This window comes from Scheffersomyces amazonensis, assembly GCF_036850825.1.
Source record: "Scheffersomyces amazonensis strain UFMG-HMD-26.3 chromosome Unknown RJT21scaffold_5, whole genome shotgun sequence".
Classification (NCBI taxonomy): domain Eukaryota; kingdom Fungi; phylum Ascomycota; class Pichiomycetes; order Serinales; family Debaryomycetaceae; genus Scheffersomyces; species Scheffersomyces amazonensis.
Genome location: NW_027042745.1, coordinates 889,635 through 908,588, shown reverse-complemented (window position 1 = coordinate 908,588; position 18,954 = coordinate 889,635). Strand labels below are relative to the sequence as shown.

Genomic DNA, 18,954 nt, shown 5'->3' with positions numbered 1-18,954 from the left:
GAGATATTGTTGATATTGTTGATAATTCAGAATTAAATGGTTTATATGATTCTATAGTTGAAACTGGAATTTTATTCCCTACTGGCCATTTAGAATCATGATTGATATCTGACCAATCAACTACAGTATCAAACTTGAGATTATTATTTTCCTTTTCAAATTTTAAATTCAACTTTATAAGTTGATCAAATAAGTAAGTCATATCATTTAAAGTGATTTGACTTGAATTAAATATCAGTTGATTAATATTTAGGGTCGATAATGAATTTAATTTTAATAATAATCCATCATTTTTACGATTAATAAATTTATTCTTTAACTTATTAGTAGATTCAATCTTTTTACTTTGTAGACTTAATAAACTATAATGTACTAAACCAATGGCATGACCTAATTTATCTTGTTGATATTTCTCGATTGAAAGAAATAATCCAGCATAAGCTTGAGAATATTTATGAACTACATTCAAATATTCAAGCCATTGACTTGAATCAAGTTGAAGTCCTGAACTCAGTTGAAGTTCAATTATTAAATTCTTTAGACTAGTGAATTCATTTACTATGAAGACTGCTACTCGAGCAAGTGCTCCATTATTAGATGTTTGAAATGTTTCAGTTTCATTAAATTGATTTCGATTTATCCATGATGATTTAGATAATATAGACATTTGTATACATACTTCAGCAACTTTATTTATAAATACATAAATAGCAGAATTAGATGAATTTAAACTTAAACCAAATAAACTAAATGAAATAGATTTCTTAAACATATTAATTACTTGTTTCCATTTTTCTGTAGCTTCATTAATATTAGTCATTGATTCATCAATGAGTTCATTAGTTAATTCTGATCCAACTTTAATATAAATAAATGATAATGAAATTACTACTGTTTCAAGTTCATTAAATAATGTCCATTCTATTTCATCAGTTGATTTGGTAGACTTTTTCAATGATAATTTCTTACCTAATTCCTTAAGTTCTTCAAATTTCTTATGAGGTCCAATCAGTAAATGAATCCATGGTACTTCATGAGTTAATGTTATAGATGAAGCATATTTTGATATCAGTATAAGTTCAGTACTACCACAAGCATTGGCTATATATCTTAGTATTCCATCTAAATATTGTTCAGTGGCCATAGCATACCTAACGGAGTCAGGATACGATGATATCTGGAGCGAGCTTAAGGAGGATCTTAGCGAGAGCAATTCAACTGGTAAGCTCGAAGATTTTAGAGGAACTGGTAATGGAGGAGTATCAGGGAATACCAACATGTTAGCGAAAGTTCAATGACTCGGTAAGATGAATCTGGAGTATAATTAATTACTTCAGTAATTATTCATTCTCGGTCACTAAACATTGAGTCGGTAAATATTACTGTGCTCGCTACTCCCCACAAATTAGTGAAGTCGGTGGAAATTCAAATTTCACTTGCCCACCACCTCACCTCACTAGTTACCAATCCTCCATCACCAGTCACCAGTAGAACTCCACTAATTCTGAATGAACCATATAGACACAGTTCAGAAACGTGACTCCCAAGTCAACTATGGGATCGTGATAGATTCTGGTTCTTCAGGATCAAGAATTCAGATCTATAGTTGGGAGAATCCCTCGCACACTAAATCTAGTGATGATTCAACTGTATTACGATCTCCACCTAAGATAATTCAAAAGAAAGATTGGTCTATGAAGATAACTCCAGGTATATCTAGTTATAATGATAAGGTGAAAAAGATATGGCCTGATCATTATTCAAAATTGATGAAATTCGCTCAAGATAAAATACCTCTGGATCAACATAGTTCAACACCAGTATTTGTATTATCAACTGCTGGTATGAGACTTTTAAAGCCAAAACATCAAAAGCAGATATTACAAGAAACCTGTAGTTCAATCCAGAAACATACATCATTTAATTTACCTAATTGTAAAGAGTTTGTTCAAATTATTGATGGATCTACTGAAGGAATTTATGGATGGTTAGGATTAAATTATTTAATGGGACAATTTGATAATTATGATACTCAATCATCCGAGCATGAATCAATTGGATTTATGGATATGGGTGGTGCATCAACTCAAATCGCATTTGTTCCCTCACTACCAGAACAAATTACTAAACATAAGGAGGATTTATCGGTAGTAACATTAAGAAGCATCGATGGAACTACTCAACAATGGAATGTATTTGTTGAAACCTGGTTGGGCTTTGGAGCTAACCAGGCAAGAAAGAGATTCTTGGAACAATTAATTACTTTATCACAAGTAAATCCATCATCTAAACATGAAATAAGTGACCCTTGTTTACCTAAAGGTGCTACCATAGATTATAAATATGATTCAACTACTTATAAAGTTCATGGAATTGGGAAATATGAGCAATGTATAAAAAGCATATACCCTTTATTATTAAAAAATTTACCTTGTGTGGATGAACCATGTTTATTCAATGGTATTCATGGTCCAAAATTAAATTTTGATAAGGATAAATTCATTGGAATTTCAGAATATTGGTATACTGCTAATGATATATTTCAAAGTGGTGGTGAATATAATTACCATAGTTTTAATGAAAAAGTTAGAGATTATTGTGAAAGTGATTGGTCTACAATCTTACAAAATTCCAAAAATGGCCAATACTCTAAACTTGATCCCGATAAGTTTTTAAAGGATGCATGTTTTAAAGCTAGTTGGGTCATGAATATTTTACATGAAGGTTTTGAATTACCTAGATTAGGTGTTGATATAGAGGATGATAAACAAGATGAATCCTTTAGAGAAGATTTATCTCGTGTTAATGTACCTTTCAAATCAGCAGATTCAATTAATGGTGAAGAACTTTCTTGGACTTTAGGTAAGATTTTATTATTTGCTTCATCTCAAATAAAAGCTTCAGATAATAGTAAATTAGATATTGGAGTTTATCCTAGTCCTATTTCAGGAAAGTCATTTGTTCCAGGTAGTGGAATAGTTGATAGTAAGAGTAGTAGTGGATATAATTCCGATGACGATGAAGGTGAAGATATAAGTCCTAAATCTGTATTCTCAATAATATTGGTATTATTATTATTATACTTTATTTATCACTTTGGCAAATCACATTTAGGACATTGGTCTAATAAGTTCAAGAGACTTCAAGTTCCTTATCCAATTAGAAAAGCTGTATTAAGTGTAACTTCTAGAATTCCAGGATTAAACAATTATGTGGATAATTATCAATTCCTTAGAAATGATATTAGTCTTGATGATAACATATTACCTATGGCAGCTAATCCTGTATTATCATCTAATCCTGGATCTCCTGCTCCATCATCTATTCAAGATCATACTACTAAACCATATGCTTCAGTATTAAGAACAAGACTGAATATTAATCTCGCTGATGAAGATCAGCGTGAAAGATCGTCTAGCCCTTTTGATCCTCAAGGTCAACCTCAAGCTAAGCATTTAAATAATTTTATGAATAAACCGTTTGTGGTTCCTAAACGAGGAGCTTATAATCATTTAACGGAGAACAATAGTAAAGATTCGATTCATAGAACGTCTAGTTCTGGTTCAATTAGTAGAGGTAAGACTCCTAATTAAATACTATAATATATGTGCGTATAGAGACACTTTTCGCAGCAATTTTTAGATCTTTTTATTATTTCCACTTTGTAGAATTTTATTATATACTATTTCACTACTACTTCAATTCTATCAAATCATACTACGAATACTTCCAATGTTATTAGCGGTGGTATTACAAAAGTTGAGTCTTTTATAATTAGTGGGTTAAGTTCCTGTTCCAAGTCTTCTATAGAATAAAAAATACTACCTTTGGATAATAGCAGGACTAATTACCTGGTTTGATCTCTTTTTATGGTTTTAGTTGAACAAATTATAGGATGTAATGACATAGTTATTCACTAATGTGGAAAAGAAAGTGATAGTTTTAATATTACTATAACATTCAGGAAATCCTAGAGAATAATCTTCAATATGAAATGTAATTTAACGATTATGCCTAAATTATTTGCAAAATATATTAAAAAGGTCAAAAATGAAACGATAATATTCCCTTAATTAGCAAAGAATTTTACATTTAACGTACCTCGTAGGTTTCTACCGAGTATTTCAAATGTCTATTAATTGATTTCTAATGTGGTTATAGCTCTGGACTACTGTTTTCTTTAGTATAATTTTGAATTTTGCAACATCGGTATGTATTGCATTTTACACAAAACTAAGCCGCCCAAAACTTTGAAAGTCGACGGTACGTCCCGCTTACCGCCTATCGGTGGGAAAATACGGGCTTATACTCTAACGTTACTGGTATTAAATTGCCCCTATTTTCTGATACTCGCACGATAAGGCGCTCTACTCTCTTTTAGATATAGGCGAAGTACAGCAAATTATAAAACATATATATATATAACATCAGACTAGCTAAAGGGAAAAACAAGAACACACGAAGAACTGAAGAAATATAAAGCTAAGTGTAAAAGAACAAAAAGAGCAAAAAGAACTAAAAACAAAAAACAAAAAACAGAAATGAAAAGGGTAACCAACAAGACATCAATTCAATGAGCCTTTAGTTCATGCTTTTCAACTAAATTCCAGTAAGCAGCTGCATTTGACTTTCTGAACTTTTTACCAAACGCAATCATTATAAATGAAAGTGACCAAAAGAAAACTCCGATAAAAGCTATGGCAATATAAAGATTTTGAGTTCCAACGGCTTGTAACCATGGAGTCACTGCATAACTAAAGCCAAACCCCATACTATTACGAATTAAAATCATAGTAACTAGTCCATCACCAGATACTTCTTTATAACAATCAATGATATAATTGATAGCAATGGCTGATCCAATTGGAAATGTTGAACAAATCATACCTAACCCAAATGCCAAACCAATCCAATGAATTCCATGTGAGGCTCCAATTCCATAAAGTAAACATCCAAATGGATGGATAATCATTGGTACAACCGCAAGCCAAAGACGAGATTCTGGTTCTCTAAAACCTTTACCTTTTCTTGCTTGTATAATTGTAAATTTATCAACAATTGCACCTGAAAAATAAGAACCAATGGTTATTCCAATAGCTGGAGAAATGAAAAAGACTCCAATCATGTTAGCTGAAAAATTATAAGGAGGAGATGAAAGAACAGTTGAGATGGTTGCATTAACAACATTGAAAACACTAAGTACAACACCAACTGTAAGACCAGCATACAAAATTGGAATAAACTGAACTAGAACGAATGGCATATACATTGACTGCCAAAATACATTCTTTTGTCTTGGATCTCTTGCTCCCCAAAACTTAAGCCTTTGAGCAAATGTTTTAGTTTGATAGGACTTTGGTAATACTTCAGAACTATCAAGTTTATCAATTTCAACTTTATAGTTTGAACTTTTTGGTTCAAGTTCCAGTGGTTCCAGTGATGATCCGTCAGATTTTATTTCCTCAACCAGACCTAATTCTAAAGCATGATCACGGTAAAACATAGTTTCTTCCATGAAGAAAAACATTATGATAAGACAAGCGGAAGAAATGATTGCTGCAATGAATTGAATCCATCTCCAGCCTTTATCATCTGAAATAAATCCTGCAACTATACCACTTAAGAATGGAACATTAAATAAGGTCCAACAATACCAGGCAATCCAACCTCCACGAAGATGAACTTGATATATATCGGCTATGGAGATTTCGATTAAAGTCTCAATTGGTCCATAGAAAGTTCCACATATAAGTCTATTAGCATACCATTCACCAGTACTTGTCACATAAGATGTCCAAACTGTACAGAGCATACATCCTAAACCACAAAATAAAATAACAGGACGTCTACCAAAAGTTAAACCAAGAGGTTGCCATAAGAGATTGGACCAACCAAAGAATAAATATTGAATTCCGACACCAGTATTTAAATCAGCTAATGAAATACCAGTATCTTCTTCAATAACTAATAAAACAGCTGAAAGGGATGTAGTGAGAATATCACCAACGAAAACAGCCAATAAAAGACATAAAGCAACTTTTCTTTTTCTCCATTTACTCCAATTCAATGGATCTTCTGGATCATCAGTTGGTTGAGGAATTAAAACAATATTATCATCTTCTTCATGCTTAACATCCAATGTACCTTCGATATCCACCAAATGGATAGTTCCAGGTATTTTAATGTCTTCAAATTTAGATTCTTCTTTTATCATTTCAGGTTGTTAATTTATTAATATGTATTATATGTATTTTTATGACTGATTGGTTTACAATGATCAAGGAATATCAACTTGACTTATATAAGGTCATTGTCCCCAATACAAAAAGAAAAAGTGGAATATCTATCAAAGTTGTTGTTCATATTTCATTTTGATTAAGAAAAGAAATCCTTAATCTTTGATTTACAAATGGGAAATGGGAAATGGGAAACCTTTACTACAAGTGGGGACATTTAGAAATATGGTTATCTGATATTTAAAGAATTCTCGGGATATGATATCGTTTAGTTTTACTTGAATAAGAAATTTAATTATGGCTTAATAATTGTCTCAACATGGAAGAAAGGTTTAATTTTAACCCAACTAAGAAAAGATTCCAGCAAAGACAAGGATTATAATAAAAATCCAAAGAAACACACTAGAAAGATGGGGCTAGTTGCAATCAAGTGGGTTCTTATCTAACATCAATTATTAACAAAGAGGTTATTTGTTTTTCCTAATCTAATTCCCGACTACTTTATACATAATATCAAAATGACATGTGTAAAGCTCAACTAAGGGCAGCTTGAAATTGAATCAAATTGTAAACTTATCTGATTACTATCTGAGAAGCTATCGCTTATAGTAGCCAGTCGCAACCAATTGGGATTTACACTTTAGACCTGACAGGCGAAAAAAAATAATAAATTACTAAGTAAACGGTTTTGATGAAATTGGTGATGCAGTATTTAAGGAGAATTCGGTTGCTTATCCTTTGTCTTCGGCTAAGCCCTTAGGCATACCTTTTGTCGCATAAGAGATAACAGTTTATCGTTGATCAATTCGATAAAGAATAGATTTCAAATACATGTGATTTATGTCTCTCCCTCCCTCCCTCTCTCCCTCTCTCCCTCTCTCTCTTTATCCTAATGAAGTTAATTGAAACTATCATATATCTTTATTGTTAAGAGTTTTAGGATGTTTTTGTCAAATGCAGTATGAATTTCTGATAAGAAAAGAAGTACCCAAGAAAATTCAGATAAGACCTTTGAGTGGAGGTCAACAGTAGCCAATTCTACGTCTTGCTATTAGCTTTGAATTGATATAATACCCCCTAATGGATTAAGAAGGATTCATATCCTTTATTAGGAAAAATTAGCGAAGTTGATGTTATTTCAAGCTCTTATCTAATCGTATACCCCCACATGTAGAAATAATCAAAAGAATATATAATCCCATCTGTTTCTAATTTGCAAGATTGACTCTAATACATCAAGAAATTACAAAAACTGAAGAATAAGAATAAAAATAAAAATGTCTAGAGCTTATATTAATGCAAACGTCTATACGGTTGATGACAAGAGGTCAACCGCTGAAGCATTTATTGTTACTGAGGATGGATTTTTTGGAGAGGTGGGTACTACTAGAGAGATTTTGGGGTTGGCTGAAGGATTAGAAGTTATTGATTTAAAGGGGCAATTTGTTATGCCAGGTATCCATGACGCTCATTGTCATTTATTGATGGCTTCACAAGAAAAGCTTTTCGAAGCTAAATTGGGTACCACTACTGGACCTGAAGAAATTGTTGAAAGATTAAAGGAGCATAGGGATGGCTGTAAACATTTAGATGCTGTTAGCAATTGGCTTGTTGGTAACTTCTATCATTATGCAAATTTCAAGGATGGTAAACCTGACAGAAAATTCTTAGATGATGCATTTGGTGATCAACCAGTTGTTATAAGAGAATATACAACTCACAATATTTTTGTGAACACTGCTGCTTTAAGAGCTGTCGGTTATGACGAAAATCCAGAAGACCCACCAGGTGGATACTTTGTTAGACGTGAGGATGGCTCTATTACTGGAGAATTGGTAGAAATGGCTGCGTCTAAGATTTTTTACAGTATGCCAAAATATAACTTGAAGTATAACACCGAGGCACTTGAGTATGGGGTCAATATGTTAAATCGTTTTGGTGTTACATCTGTCCAAGAAGCTTCCTGTAATACAGTCTATTTAGATGCTGCAAGAGAATTGGAAAAAACAAAAGGTTTAACTCTTAATGTATCGGCTCATGTTGTTTGGTATGGTGCTGGAGCTTTTTCGGCTGAATCAATTGGTAATCTTCATCATACTGTCTATAAGCCTAACGTTGAAAAATTTAAAACAAAACATTTTGATCCTTTATTTACAAAGTGTTGGTTAGATGGTGTCCCTTGGCTTCCACATGAAACCCATTGCTCATTGAAAGAAGATGAAATCGATTTCAGTAAGTTATTAATTCCCCCAGAAACTTTCAAAAAAGGTATTGAAAAATTTGATGCTGAAGGTAGAACTTGTAAAGTTCATGTTTGTGGTCAAGGGTCTGCCAGGTTTGCTTTGGACTGTTTCGAAGAATTACGTAAAAAGCGTCCCAATGGTCCAAGACATGAATTGGCCCATAATATGGATGTTACGGTAGAAGACTGCAAACGTTACAAAGATTTGAATATTACTGCAGAAATGAGTCCTGCAATTTGGCAAGATCCAGAATTTCAACCAGAGGTTAATCCAAAGTCGGTGTATCCATTCAATACTTTGAAGGATCACGGTGCGCTTCTTACCATTGGTTCAGATTGGGTATTTGCACCTGACACTCCAAACATTTTTCCTGGTCTTCAAGCTATTACTGAGAATAAACATGGCTGGAATTTAACTAGAAAAGATGTCATTGACATGATTACTATTAATGGGGCTTATGCGATTGGTAAGGAAAAAATTGATGGTAGCATTGAAAAGGGTAAGTTGGCTAACTTCATTTTCTTAGATCGTGATCTTATCAATGCTCCAACTATTTCTGACACTATAGTGCTTAAAACTTTTTTTGAAGGTAAACAAGTGTACGACTACGATACTGATGAACTTAAACATTTTCAAGGTGGAATCTGAAGCTAGAATCTATAGTATACATAGTCTTTGTAACCTCTTTAATCAATATTATGTTTTCTTGAATTCCTTTCTGTTTGAGATAAGATAAATAGCTTAATCCAGAAGAATATGAAGACAGATTAAGACATTTAATGATAAAATTTTGCAAATTTGATTAAGCGCGTTTGATCATATAGAGATATTTTTCGCAGCAATTTTTAGATCTTTTTATTATCGCTATGTAGAATTTTATTATATACTACTTAACTACTAGTTCACTACCACTTCAATTCTATCAAATCATACTACGAATACTTACAATGTTATTAGGGGTGGTATTACAAACTTTAAGTCTACTATTATTAGTGGTTTCAGTTCCTGTTCCAAGTCAAGTAGAAATAGTAGTTACCCCTCAAGATTTGAAAGATGCCGCCGAATATGCTGTTGTGAAAATTCCAGAAATTAAAAACAATTTCAAGACAATGGTTAAGCAGAAGCTTTTGAATAGAATTATTTCTAAAGATTATCAAGAATTAACTGCTGTTGTTGATCCCATTACTGGTAAACTTTCATTAACTAAAGGAAATGTTATTGTGGATGGTAGTCATACAAAAGATTCAAGTATATCTGAACTTCATAGCGACCCACCAATCCAGAACATTGAGATTAAAATCCCTCAAGAGCCAGGTTTAGTTACTTCAATAATTAAAGGAGGTGATACGTTTGAAACTGATACTACTGACGATGAATCTGAACCAGAAGAAAATGAACATGTCGGGTATAAGAAGCCGTACTCCACTAAAACCATTCACAAAGATATGGGCATTAAAGGAGTTAAGCTTGAACAAGATCCATTTGAAGATCCAGATGATTAGATAATTCATAAGCATTAACTTCTAAGCATTTGACTTAGTTTATTTCAGTTTACTTTTAGAAATCTTAAATATAATAAAATATAATCTATATAGCCTATACAGTATCCAACTTCCAAATACACTCTATTATATGTTCTTTACTCCACTAGTCGGGCACAGCCTCTTCTACATGTTTACATATACCATAAATATGAAATAAACTTGCCTTGTGGCAGACAATTTACAAATTAATGTGGTATGAATAAATTGTCTTCAGTGGTTTAAATAGTTTTTATGGTACGAGACCTCGGAAGTACAAGTACAAAAAATAAAATAAGTTTTACCAGTCATTTTACCAGCAGCATCATCCAGGTAATGGGCCAAAATATGGCCCTTTACTAAGACATGACACTAGACACCGTAGTTAGGCTTAAATAGTTATTTGAGCTAAAGCTCAATTACATCCTTTAGTGAGTTTACACAGAAATAGGTTACCACACGACATCCATCTCAGCTAGAATATTTTTTTTTTGAATATTTTTTTTTTCAGATGAACTGCAATACATTAAGCAAGTCTAAGTTAGAGCCTTTAATAGCTAGTAATAGAGTAAATATGAGAGTTAAGAAGCCTACATCGAAGAGAACAACCACCCGGATGAGGGAAGGTATAAAAAAAAAGGCCAATGCTCAACAAAGAAAGAATAGAAAAAACGCCAAGAAGGATGTGACTTGGAAATCCCGTGTTAAGAAGGATCCAGGTATCCCAGCCAGTTTCCCATATAAACATAGAATTATTGAAGAATTAGAAGATCAAAGACGAGTAGAACGTGAAAAGAGAGAAGAATTGAAATTACAAAAACAACTTGAAAGGGAAGAAGCCTTGGCTAGAGGTGAAGCCATCGATGATGATATGGAAGATGATGAAGAAGAAGATGGTCAAGGTGGTTTAGCTGCATTATTAGAGTCTGCTCAACAAGCCGCTAAACAATATGATGGAGATGATGATGAAGATGAAGATGGAATGGAAGATGAGGATGATGAAGATGTCGAATACGATATTGAAATCGAAGATGATGAAGATAATTCTGAAATCGATAAATCCCGTAAAGCATATGATAAAATTTTTAAAACTGTAGTTGAAGCAGCAGATGTCATTTTATATGTATTGGATGCTAGAGATCCAGAATCTACTAGATCCAGAAAAGTTGAACAAGCCGTATTACAAAATCCAGGTAAAAGATTGATTTTAGTATTAAATAAAGTTGATTTAATTCCTACCAATGTATTAAACCAATGGCTCAATTTCTTAAAATCATCATTCCCTACTGTTCCAATCAAAGCATCACCAGGAGCTCCAAGTGCTAACTCCTTTAATAAAAATTTAACTTCATCAATGACTGCTACCTCTTTATTACAAGCATTAAAGAGTTATGCTGCTAAATCAAACTTAAAAAGATCAATTATAGTTGGTGTTATTGGATATCCAAATGTTGGAAAATCTTCTATAATAAATGCCTTAACTAATAGACACGGTAATAATTCTAAAGCATGTCCAGTTGGTAATCAAGCTGGTGTAACTACTTCAATGAGAGAAGTTAAAGTTGATAATAAATTGAAAGTATTAGATTCTCCAGGTATAGTATTCCCCGATGAAATCATTAATACTAAAAAATTATCAAAAGTTCAGCAACAAGCTAAATTAGCTTTATTATCAGCTCTTCCACCTAAACAAATAATTGATCCAATTCCTGCTATACATTTATTATTAAAGAAACTTTCAAAAGATACTGAAATGGCTGATGGATTAAAATCTTATTATCAATTACCAGCTTTACCATCAGCAGATTTAAATGAATTTGCTAAACAATTTTTAATTCATATAGCTAGAAGTAGAGGTAGATTAGGTAAAGGTGGTATTCCTAATTTAGAAGCTGCTGCATTATCAGTTTTGGCTGATTGGAGAGATGGTAGAATTATTGGTTGGACTTTACCAAAGGCTTCTAAAGCTACTGCTGATAAGGCCTTAGAAGATTATAATGCTGATGCACCAAAGAGTTCTTTAAGAGGTGATAAAGAACCTCCAAAAGTTGAACAAACTACTATTGTCAATACCTGGGCCAAAGAATTCGATCTTGATGGTTTATTAGGTGACAATTTTGGTCTTGAAGCTTAAACATATGTATATTATTCAATTAACGAGAATTCAATATTTTTTAACCTATATAACATTGTAGAATTAGAGTTTAGCATAAAAATTAACATAATCTTTATTATTAGCAGCAGCCCATGATCTAGCATAAAGTCCAATATCTCTACTAATCAATGATTTTGGTTCCCAATTAAAATGACTTCTTGCACGTTTAGAACTTGCAACAAAAGAAGTATTAAAAGCTTCAATGAATTTATTACCTGGTGGTGGACCAGCAAAGTTGATAGAACCTTTAAATCCCAAATCTTTAGCAGCTTTCTCAAGGAATGGAGCAACTTCAATGGTTTCACTAATGATATCAAAAATTGCTAATTTATGAACTGATGAATTAAACAATTCGAATTTTTCAATAACTTTAAGGAAAAAGTCAGCAACATCAGTTACATGAATGAAACCAGTTTTTAAATCTTTTTTAACTGGGATATACACTTCTCCTTTACCATTCTTAACAATTTCTTCAACAAGGTCTTTAAAGAAAACAGCCCAGATTGGAGAATTGTATCCAAATAAAAGTCCAGGTCTAACAACAATAACAGGTAATTCATCCTTATAAGCTAAAAGCTTCTTTTCTAAAGTTGGTCTCCATCTAATTAACTCAGCTACATTTTCATCTGCACCAGTATGAGTTTCATCAACTTCATTAATTGGATCATTACCATGAACCCAAAGTCCACTAGTATAAACCAATCCAATTTTAACTTTATTGGATTTATTAATTTCAACTAATTTTGCAGCAATTGCTGGAGTACTAACAGGTGTACCACTTAAATCAATAACATGAGTTACACCTAATTTAGCAACTTTTTCAAGATAATTCACATCATTAGAAGTATGTAAAATAGGAATAATTTCATTTTTTAATAAAATTCCAATTTTTTCATCCGATCTAGCAAGTCCATAGACAATAAAGCCAGCATGGCGTAAGGCTAAAGCAATTTGGAGTCCAATGAATCCAGTAGCACCAATAACAAAGATTGATTTAGTAGACATTTTTATTAGTATAGTATTAGTTTCCTAGTTACTTATTTGAGTAATTGAGAATGTGTAATAAAACCAATTGAATAATGGTGATTAAGCTTCTATCCCCCAATATTTATAGAGATTTTTCAAACTGTGGATATTGAAAAGTTATATCCGCAGTCCTTTCCTGTTTGGGACGCAGCAGAGCTTAAGACCGGGACCTTCCCGATTGGGCTAATGACCGCTAACCTCAATCAAGGATTTAATCGAATGATAAAGATTTCGGAGATAGTTCCGTAGTATTTACTAATCGAATCTGATAATTAGCAATCTCCGTATATATACGTGATGGTTTTGTTGTCTTATATTCAAAGAGGAGAAGTGGTATTATACGAACTATAAATAGGAGTAATATCTTGGTAACTCATTTGTTTGATCAATTTCAATTTCAATTTAATTGAAACAGTTAAGCCACAAGTTTCTACAACTAAACCAAGATTATAATGTGGACACGTTTGTTCATCATGTCATGGTAAGTAGATATTCCAAGATCGTGTGATCGCATACTCATTCTATGCATGTAAGTACAAGCGCGTACTATCTAATCTCTAACCACATGATTAAGTATGGGTACGGTACTATCTTAGTCGTAGTCATTATTCTATTTCAAACTAACCGTTCACTTATTAACTTCATTACTATTATCTTTGTCTCTCTGCAAACCTTGTTGAATCTCTTCCAATACCTTGGGAATCGTGGCAACATTATTCATGATGCTCAAATTCTGGAGAAGAAACTCATCATGATTATGAAGCAACAGATTCAAGGGCCCGGTCAACTTAGTCACAGACTGAGTGAGCACTCTATATGGATCATTGTCTTGGGTAGATGCAGGCATGGATAGTATCTACTGTTTACAGTATGTATGTAATTATACCCGTCTACTACTTCTTGTTGATGATTGAAATTTTCATGGACTTTGATTTTGATATTTTGATTTTCTCCACAAACACGTCAAAATTTTGCAAGCTCAACTATCAGGCAGCACCAGTTGCAGCTACACATATACACTGAACTTGACGTTCTTATGACAATGCCTGATGACTGGGACTCTGACGAGGATGACTCAGAGATAGAGGCCCTTGTATATAATAAAAATGACAATGAGAATGACAATGAAAATAAAAATAAAAGTAGGAAGAAGAATAAATCTTCAAGTCCCGTGTATGTAGAGATACCTCAAGCTATACCAGGAGCTATTAATCATCATGAAATTGATAAAGAAAACTTATCAACTTATATATATCCTACTAATTTTGAAGTAAGAGATTATCAATTCAATATAGTTAAACGAGCATTTTATGATAATTTATTAGTGGCTTTACCTACTGGATTAGGTAAAACATTTATTGCATCAACGGTCATGTTAAATTTCTTAAGATGGTTTCCTAATTCTAAAATTATTTTTATGGCTCCTACAAAACCTTTAGTAGCTCAACAAATTAAAGCTTGTTGTTCTATAACGGGTATACCAGCTCATAAAGTTGCAATATTATTAGATAAGACAAGAAAGAATAGACAAGAAATATGGGATTCAAAGCAAGTATTCTTTACTACTCCTCAAGTGGTTGAGAATGATTTAGCATCAAATACTGTAGATCCAAAATCTATTGTATTACTTGTTATTGATGAAGCTCATAGAGCTAAGGGAAATTATGCTTATAATAATGCCGTTAAATACTTAGAAAGATTTAATAGATCATTTAGAATCTTAGCTTTAACCGCAACTCCTGCTACTACAGTTGAAGGAGTTCAAGAAATTATTGATAATTTAAAGATATCTAAAGTTGAAGTAAGAACTGAACAAAGTATTGATATAATTAAACATATGAAAAGAAAGCAATTAGTTCGTAGAACTATTATTCAATCTGATGAGATTAATCAATGTATTGATCTTTTATCTCGAGCTATTTCTCCAATTCTAAAAATAGCTAATGAAAGAGGTATTTATGATGTTACAAATCCTCGATATATTAATTTCTTTACATGTTTAGAAGCTACAAAAGCAGTTATGATGAATAGATCTTTACCTCAAGGATTAAAATGGGCAAATCAAAATGTTTTACTGATTCTTGGAATAGTTGGTCAATGTTATAAACGGTTAAATATTTATGGAGTTCGATCATTCTATGGATATTTTACTGAAAAGTATGAAGAATTCCAACAGAAACATAATAAGAATAAATCTACTAATAAACTTAGTGCTGACTTTTACTTTCATGAATCAATCAAAGAATTAATGAAAAGAGCTAAGGAAATTCTTGATGATGAAAATAGTTATAGTCATCCTAAAATAGAAGCTCTAGTGGATGAATTACAACTATTTCTTGATGAAAGTACTAATAAAGATGATTCAAGAGTTATTATATTCACAGAATATAGAGAATCTGCATTAGAAATTGTTCAATCTATTGAAAAATTAGGTAATTTTCTTAAACCCCATATATTTATTGGACAAGCCAAAGAGAAAGGTAATGAATCTGGAAAATCTGAAAAGGGAAAGAAATCAAAGGAAACTACCAATAGACCAACCAATCGTACTAGTTCTGAAGATGCACAAATTAATGGTATGAATCAAAAATTACAGAAAGAGATTATTAAAAAATTTAAAGCAGGAACTTATAATATTCTTGTAGCAACATCGATTGGTGAAGAAGGATTGGATATTGGAGAAGTTGATTTAATTATATGTTATGATTCTACAAGTTCTCCTATTAAAAATATTCAGAGAATGGGTAGAACTGGTCGTAAACGAGATGGGAAAGTTGTACTTTTATTCTCCAGTAATGAAGAATCAAAATTTGATAAAGCTATGGCTGGCTATGAATATATTCAACAACATATTATGAAAGGTGAATTAATTAGTTTAGGACCTCAGAATAGAATTATCCCTCGAGAATATGATCCACAAGTTGAAAAGAAATTCATTGAAATACCTGATGAAAATAAAGAATTGAAAGTTGAAGATGATGCTGATGAAATCATTAGAATTGCTATACAATATATGCTTGGTGGAGGATCTAAGAAACGAAAATCAAATGCTAAGGGCAAATCAGAAAAGAAACAGAAACAATTCTTTATGCCTGAAAATGTAGTTACTGGATTTAGAAGTGCTACTAGTTTGGTAAAAAGAGTAGATATTGATGAGGATAATATAGATAAGCCTCGAGAAAAGGATTTCCTTGATAAAATCATGGATTCTGATACTGATGATGAAATTTCAGGGAAGATAAAGAAGACTTCAAAACCAGCAGTTACCCCTGATACTTCTAATCTGATTGATTTGTCTACATTGTATGAGGTTTCGGATCATAGCAGTGACGATGAAGAAAGGGTAACGCCTAAGGCTAACAGTGTCGAGGAATCTGTGAGTGACCCGATTAAGGAACCATCAGTTGAGTTGTCAGAGGTGTCAGTTCGGGAACCAGTAGATGAACCAGTAGATGAACTAGTAGAAGAACTAGTAGAAGAGCCAGTAGAAGAGCTCATAGAAAAGCCAGTAATACCACCAATAGGAAAACCAGTGAAAGCACCATCAAATAATTCAAATATAGTTTCCTCCGCTAAACGGGCTGCTTCATTCATACCACCATTGATTCCCATGAAAAAACGAACGCTTGGAATCAAAAGACCCAAAACTGATATCTTGGGTCAATTACAAAAGCAAAGTAATAAGATAATCAGTAAGCCCTCTGTCGAAGAAACCATCGTCATTGATGAAGATATAATAGAAGACGATATTGAAAAAGAAAGTGGAAATACTAGTAATCTTGGATCTAAGGATAACAGTATTGTTGTGGATGATGGAAGTAGTGACGATGATTTCAACGACAGCCTTGACGAAGAGCTCTTGCATATTCCAATTCAGACACGTCAGCCATCTGAAGAGTCTGTTGAACAGCGTATCATGAGGGATGAAGAATATCCATTAACGTTCAACAACAATGAGGGATTCCTTAATGAAGAGCAAAAAGACGAATTGTACACTTACTATTATCTCAATTTAGGTCAACCACTTGATGCCATAGACCCCACAAAAGGAATAAATTCTCCAAATTATAATTTTCCTGGTGAAACAGGAATTATAAAGAATAGTAAAGTTACTCAACAGTTATTTACCGTATTAAAGGCTGCAAAATCTCATACGATTCAACAGTACAAAGATCACAAAGACAAGTCATATATCGATGACAAAGACACGATTGATTATCTTAACAAATTCGTAGTCAATTAGTCATTGCTATTCTTTATAAATATTATATTATATATTATATATTGTATTATATTACATGGTATTGTATTGTATTATGTCTCCAAGGTACTGTAAATTTGCAGTCTCAGGTCGTGTCTCTTGCTCAACAATTTACTTTTCCATCCAACCTCTCCTCAAAAAATTTTAACCAACTGGATTTATTACTTTTACCAGTTACTCTTTTTCTTCTTCATCTTTATGCAGGGGCATTACGTGTATCAGTGAGGATTTATTCCGAGATCATGTTTTTGCTGGTTGAAAACTATAACCTGACAACTCCTTGATATTAATTACCTTGTGTAATTTGATGTTAAGGGAATTTTTGGAACCATCTCTATACAAAAAACACTTCTTTTGAAGGTTTTCATTATAACTAATTTTTCACGTCAAGACAATGAGGTCATTGGGTTGATGTGAAAGGGGTCCATTTAAGTTGAAATGAAATTCAATATTTATAAATATATAACGTAATGTTTTATGTTTTATATTTTACGCCTTGTGCCTCGCTCGATCTATTGTGTATGTCAATAGGTCTTGAGCTGGATACGATATTCTAGAAAGAAATTGTACTACAATTCAATTTCTTTCATCAGTTGTAATAGGCTATAGTGATATAAAGATTTCCTTTGAGTGCGATGACACCAAGGTCATAGACTGGATGGTGGCATTGTAATTATAAATCTTTACATGTTTATACTGGGCGATTGTTCATTTGTTATTTATTTAGTTGTCTATATATCAATCTTTGTAATTGTAGTAGTGATTGTAAACATTGACCAGTAGCCCTATAACCGATACTTAAAAATAATGTTAATATAATACGCTATAGACTAATTACTATACACTAATTACTATTAAGCATTGAATATGTGCTATACAAAATTAATAGCAACCGAAAAATTCAGCCTAATATGGTAAAAAATTTTATCTACTAGTAGCATCGCTTGGTTTGATATACTCACACCAAACACCAACTAAAGTATACACCATGTTCAAAAGATTTACTAAAGAAGATATTCATTCTCGTTCTAACATTAAATCATCAGCTCAAAGAGGTTTGAAATCTAAATTTATTGATCAGTTCCCTGATACTGAATCAGCTATAGATTTAATTATACCGAAGAAATCACAAGTAATTCTTATTAAATGTGAAGAAAAGATTCAATTATATAGTATAAATGATGAAGTTGTTCTTTTTCAACATTTTGATGATTTAATTCCTCATTTAAAAGTAGTTCATAAATTTCCTGAAGCATTTCCAAGAGTTCAAGTTGATAGAGGTGCTATAAAATTTGTTCTTTCAGGTGCAAATATAATGTGTCCTGGTTTAACATCAGCAGGAGCTAAATTACCAGAAGAAAATATGGAAGTTGATTCTATTGTTGCTGTATATGCTGAAGGTAAAGAAACTGCTTTAGCAATTGGGAAATTGGTCATGAGTATTGATGATATTAAAACTAAGAATAAAGGTATTGGTATTGAATTATTACATTATTTAGGTGATGGATTATGG

At 32.4% G+C, this 18,954-nt stretch overlaps 9 protein-coding genes across 9 annotated transcripts; 7 read left to right on the top strand and 2 right to left on the bottom strand. All coding sequences in view use genetic code 12, as the record gives it.

Moving 5' to 3' along the window:
• The first annotated feature begins 1,415 nt into the window (after nucleotides 1-1,415).
• Nucleotides 1,416-3,884, top strand: RJT21DRAFT_135943 (apyrase). The gene has a single exon (XM_064883259.1). It carries the CDS (start codon nucleotides 1,509-1,511, stop codon nucleotides 3,591-3,593), a length of 2,085 nt encoding a protein of 694 aa, XP_064737395.1. The 5' UTR covers nucleotides 1,416-1,508; the 3' UTR covers nucleotides 3,594-3,884.
• A 686-nt stretch (nucleotides 3,885-4,570) lies between these two features.
• RJT21DRAFT_115319 (MFS general substrate transporter) lies at nucleotides 4,571-6,214 on the bottom strand (the record flags this gene model as incomplete). The annotated part of the gene is made up of 1 exon (XM_064880334.1): nucleotides 4,571-6,214. The coding sequence occupies one exon, from the start codon at nucleotides 6,212-6,214 to the stop codon at nucleotides 4,571-4,573; it is 1,644 nt and encodes a 547-aa protein (XP_064737394.1).
• Nucleotides 6,215-7,513: 1,299 nt separating this feature from the next.
• On the top strand, nucleotides 7,514-9,127 carry RJT21DRAFT_3313 (amidohydrolase; the record flags this gene model as incomplete). The annotated part of the gene is made up of 1 exon (XM_064884174.1): nucleotides 7,514-9,127. The coding sequence occupies one exon, from the start codon at nucleotides 7,514-7,516 to the stop codon at nucleotides 9,125-9,127; it is 1,614 nt and encodes a 537-aa protein (XP_064737393.1).
• A 186-nt stretch (nucleotides 9,128-9,313) lies between these two features.
• Nucleotides 9,314-10,420, top strand: RJT21DRAFT_127781 (uncharacterized protein). Its single transcript, XM_064882900.1, has one exon. It carries the CDS (start codon nucleotides 9,427-9,429, stop codon nucleotides 9,979-9,981), a length of 555 nt encoding a protein of 184 aa, XP_064737392.1. The 5' UTR covers nucleotides 9,314-9,426; the 3' UTR covers nucleotides 9,982-10,420.
• Nucleotides 10,421-10,573: 153 nt separating this feature from the next.
• RJT21DRAFT_87458 (RNA-binding GTPase) lies at nucleotides 10,574-12,133 on the top strand (the record flags this gene model as incomplete). The annotated part of the gene is made up of 1 exon (XM_064885523.1): nucleotides 10,574-12,133. One exon carries the CDS (start codon nucleotides 10,574-10,576, stop codon nucleotides 12,131-12,133), a length of 1,560 nt encoding a protein of 519 aa, XP_064737391.1.
• Nucleotides 12,134-12,164: 31 nt separating this feature from the next.
• Nucleotides 12,165-13,469, bottom strand: RJT21DRAFT_47830 (NAD-dependent epimerase/dehydratase family protein). The gene has a single exon (XM_064884727.1). The coding sequence runs from the start codon at nucleotides 13,157-13,159 to the stop codon at nucleotides 12,197-12,199; it is 963 nt and encodes a 320-aa protein (XP_064737390.1). The 5' UTR covers nucleotides 13,160-13,469; the 3' UTR covers nucleotides 12,165-12,196.
• Nucleotide 13,470: 1 nt separating this feature from the next.
• On the top strand, nucleotides 13,471-14,084 carry RJT21DRAFT_47819 (uncharacterized protein). Its single transcript, XM_064884726.1, has one exon. It carries the CDS (start codon nucleotides 13,704-13,706, stop codon nucleotides 14,031-14,033), a length of 330 nt encoding a protein of 109 aa, XP_064737389.1. The 5' UTR covers nucleotides 13,471-13,703; the 3' UTR covers nucleotides 14,034-14,084.
• On the top strand, nucleotides 14,076-17,503 carry MPH1 (3'-5' DNA helicase). Its single transcript, XM_064882239.1, has one exon. The coding sequence runs from the start codon at nucleotides 14,217-14,219 to the stop codon at nucleotides 17,421-17,423; it is 3,207 nt and encodes a 1,068-aa protein (XP_064737388.1). The 5' UTR covers nucleotides 14,076-14,216; the 3' UTR covers nucleotides 17,424-17,503.
• Nucleotides 17,504-18,429: 926 nt separating this feature from the next.
• On the top strand, nucleotides 18,430-18,954 carry RJT21DRAFT_76498 (translation machinery-associated protein 20; the record flags this gene model as incomplete). Its single annotated transcript, XM_064885216.1, has 1 exon — nucleotides 18,430-18,954. A coding segment is annotated over one exon (525 nt), but the record flags the coding sequence as incomplete, so codon positions are not given.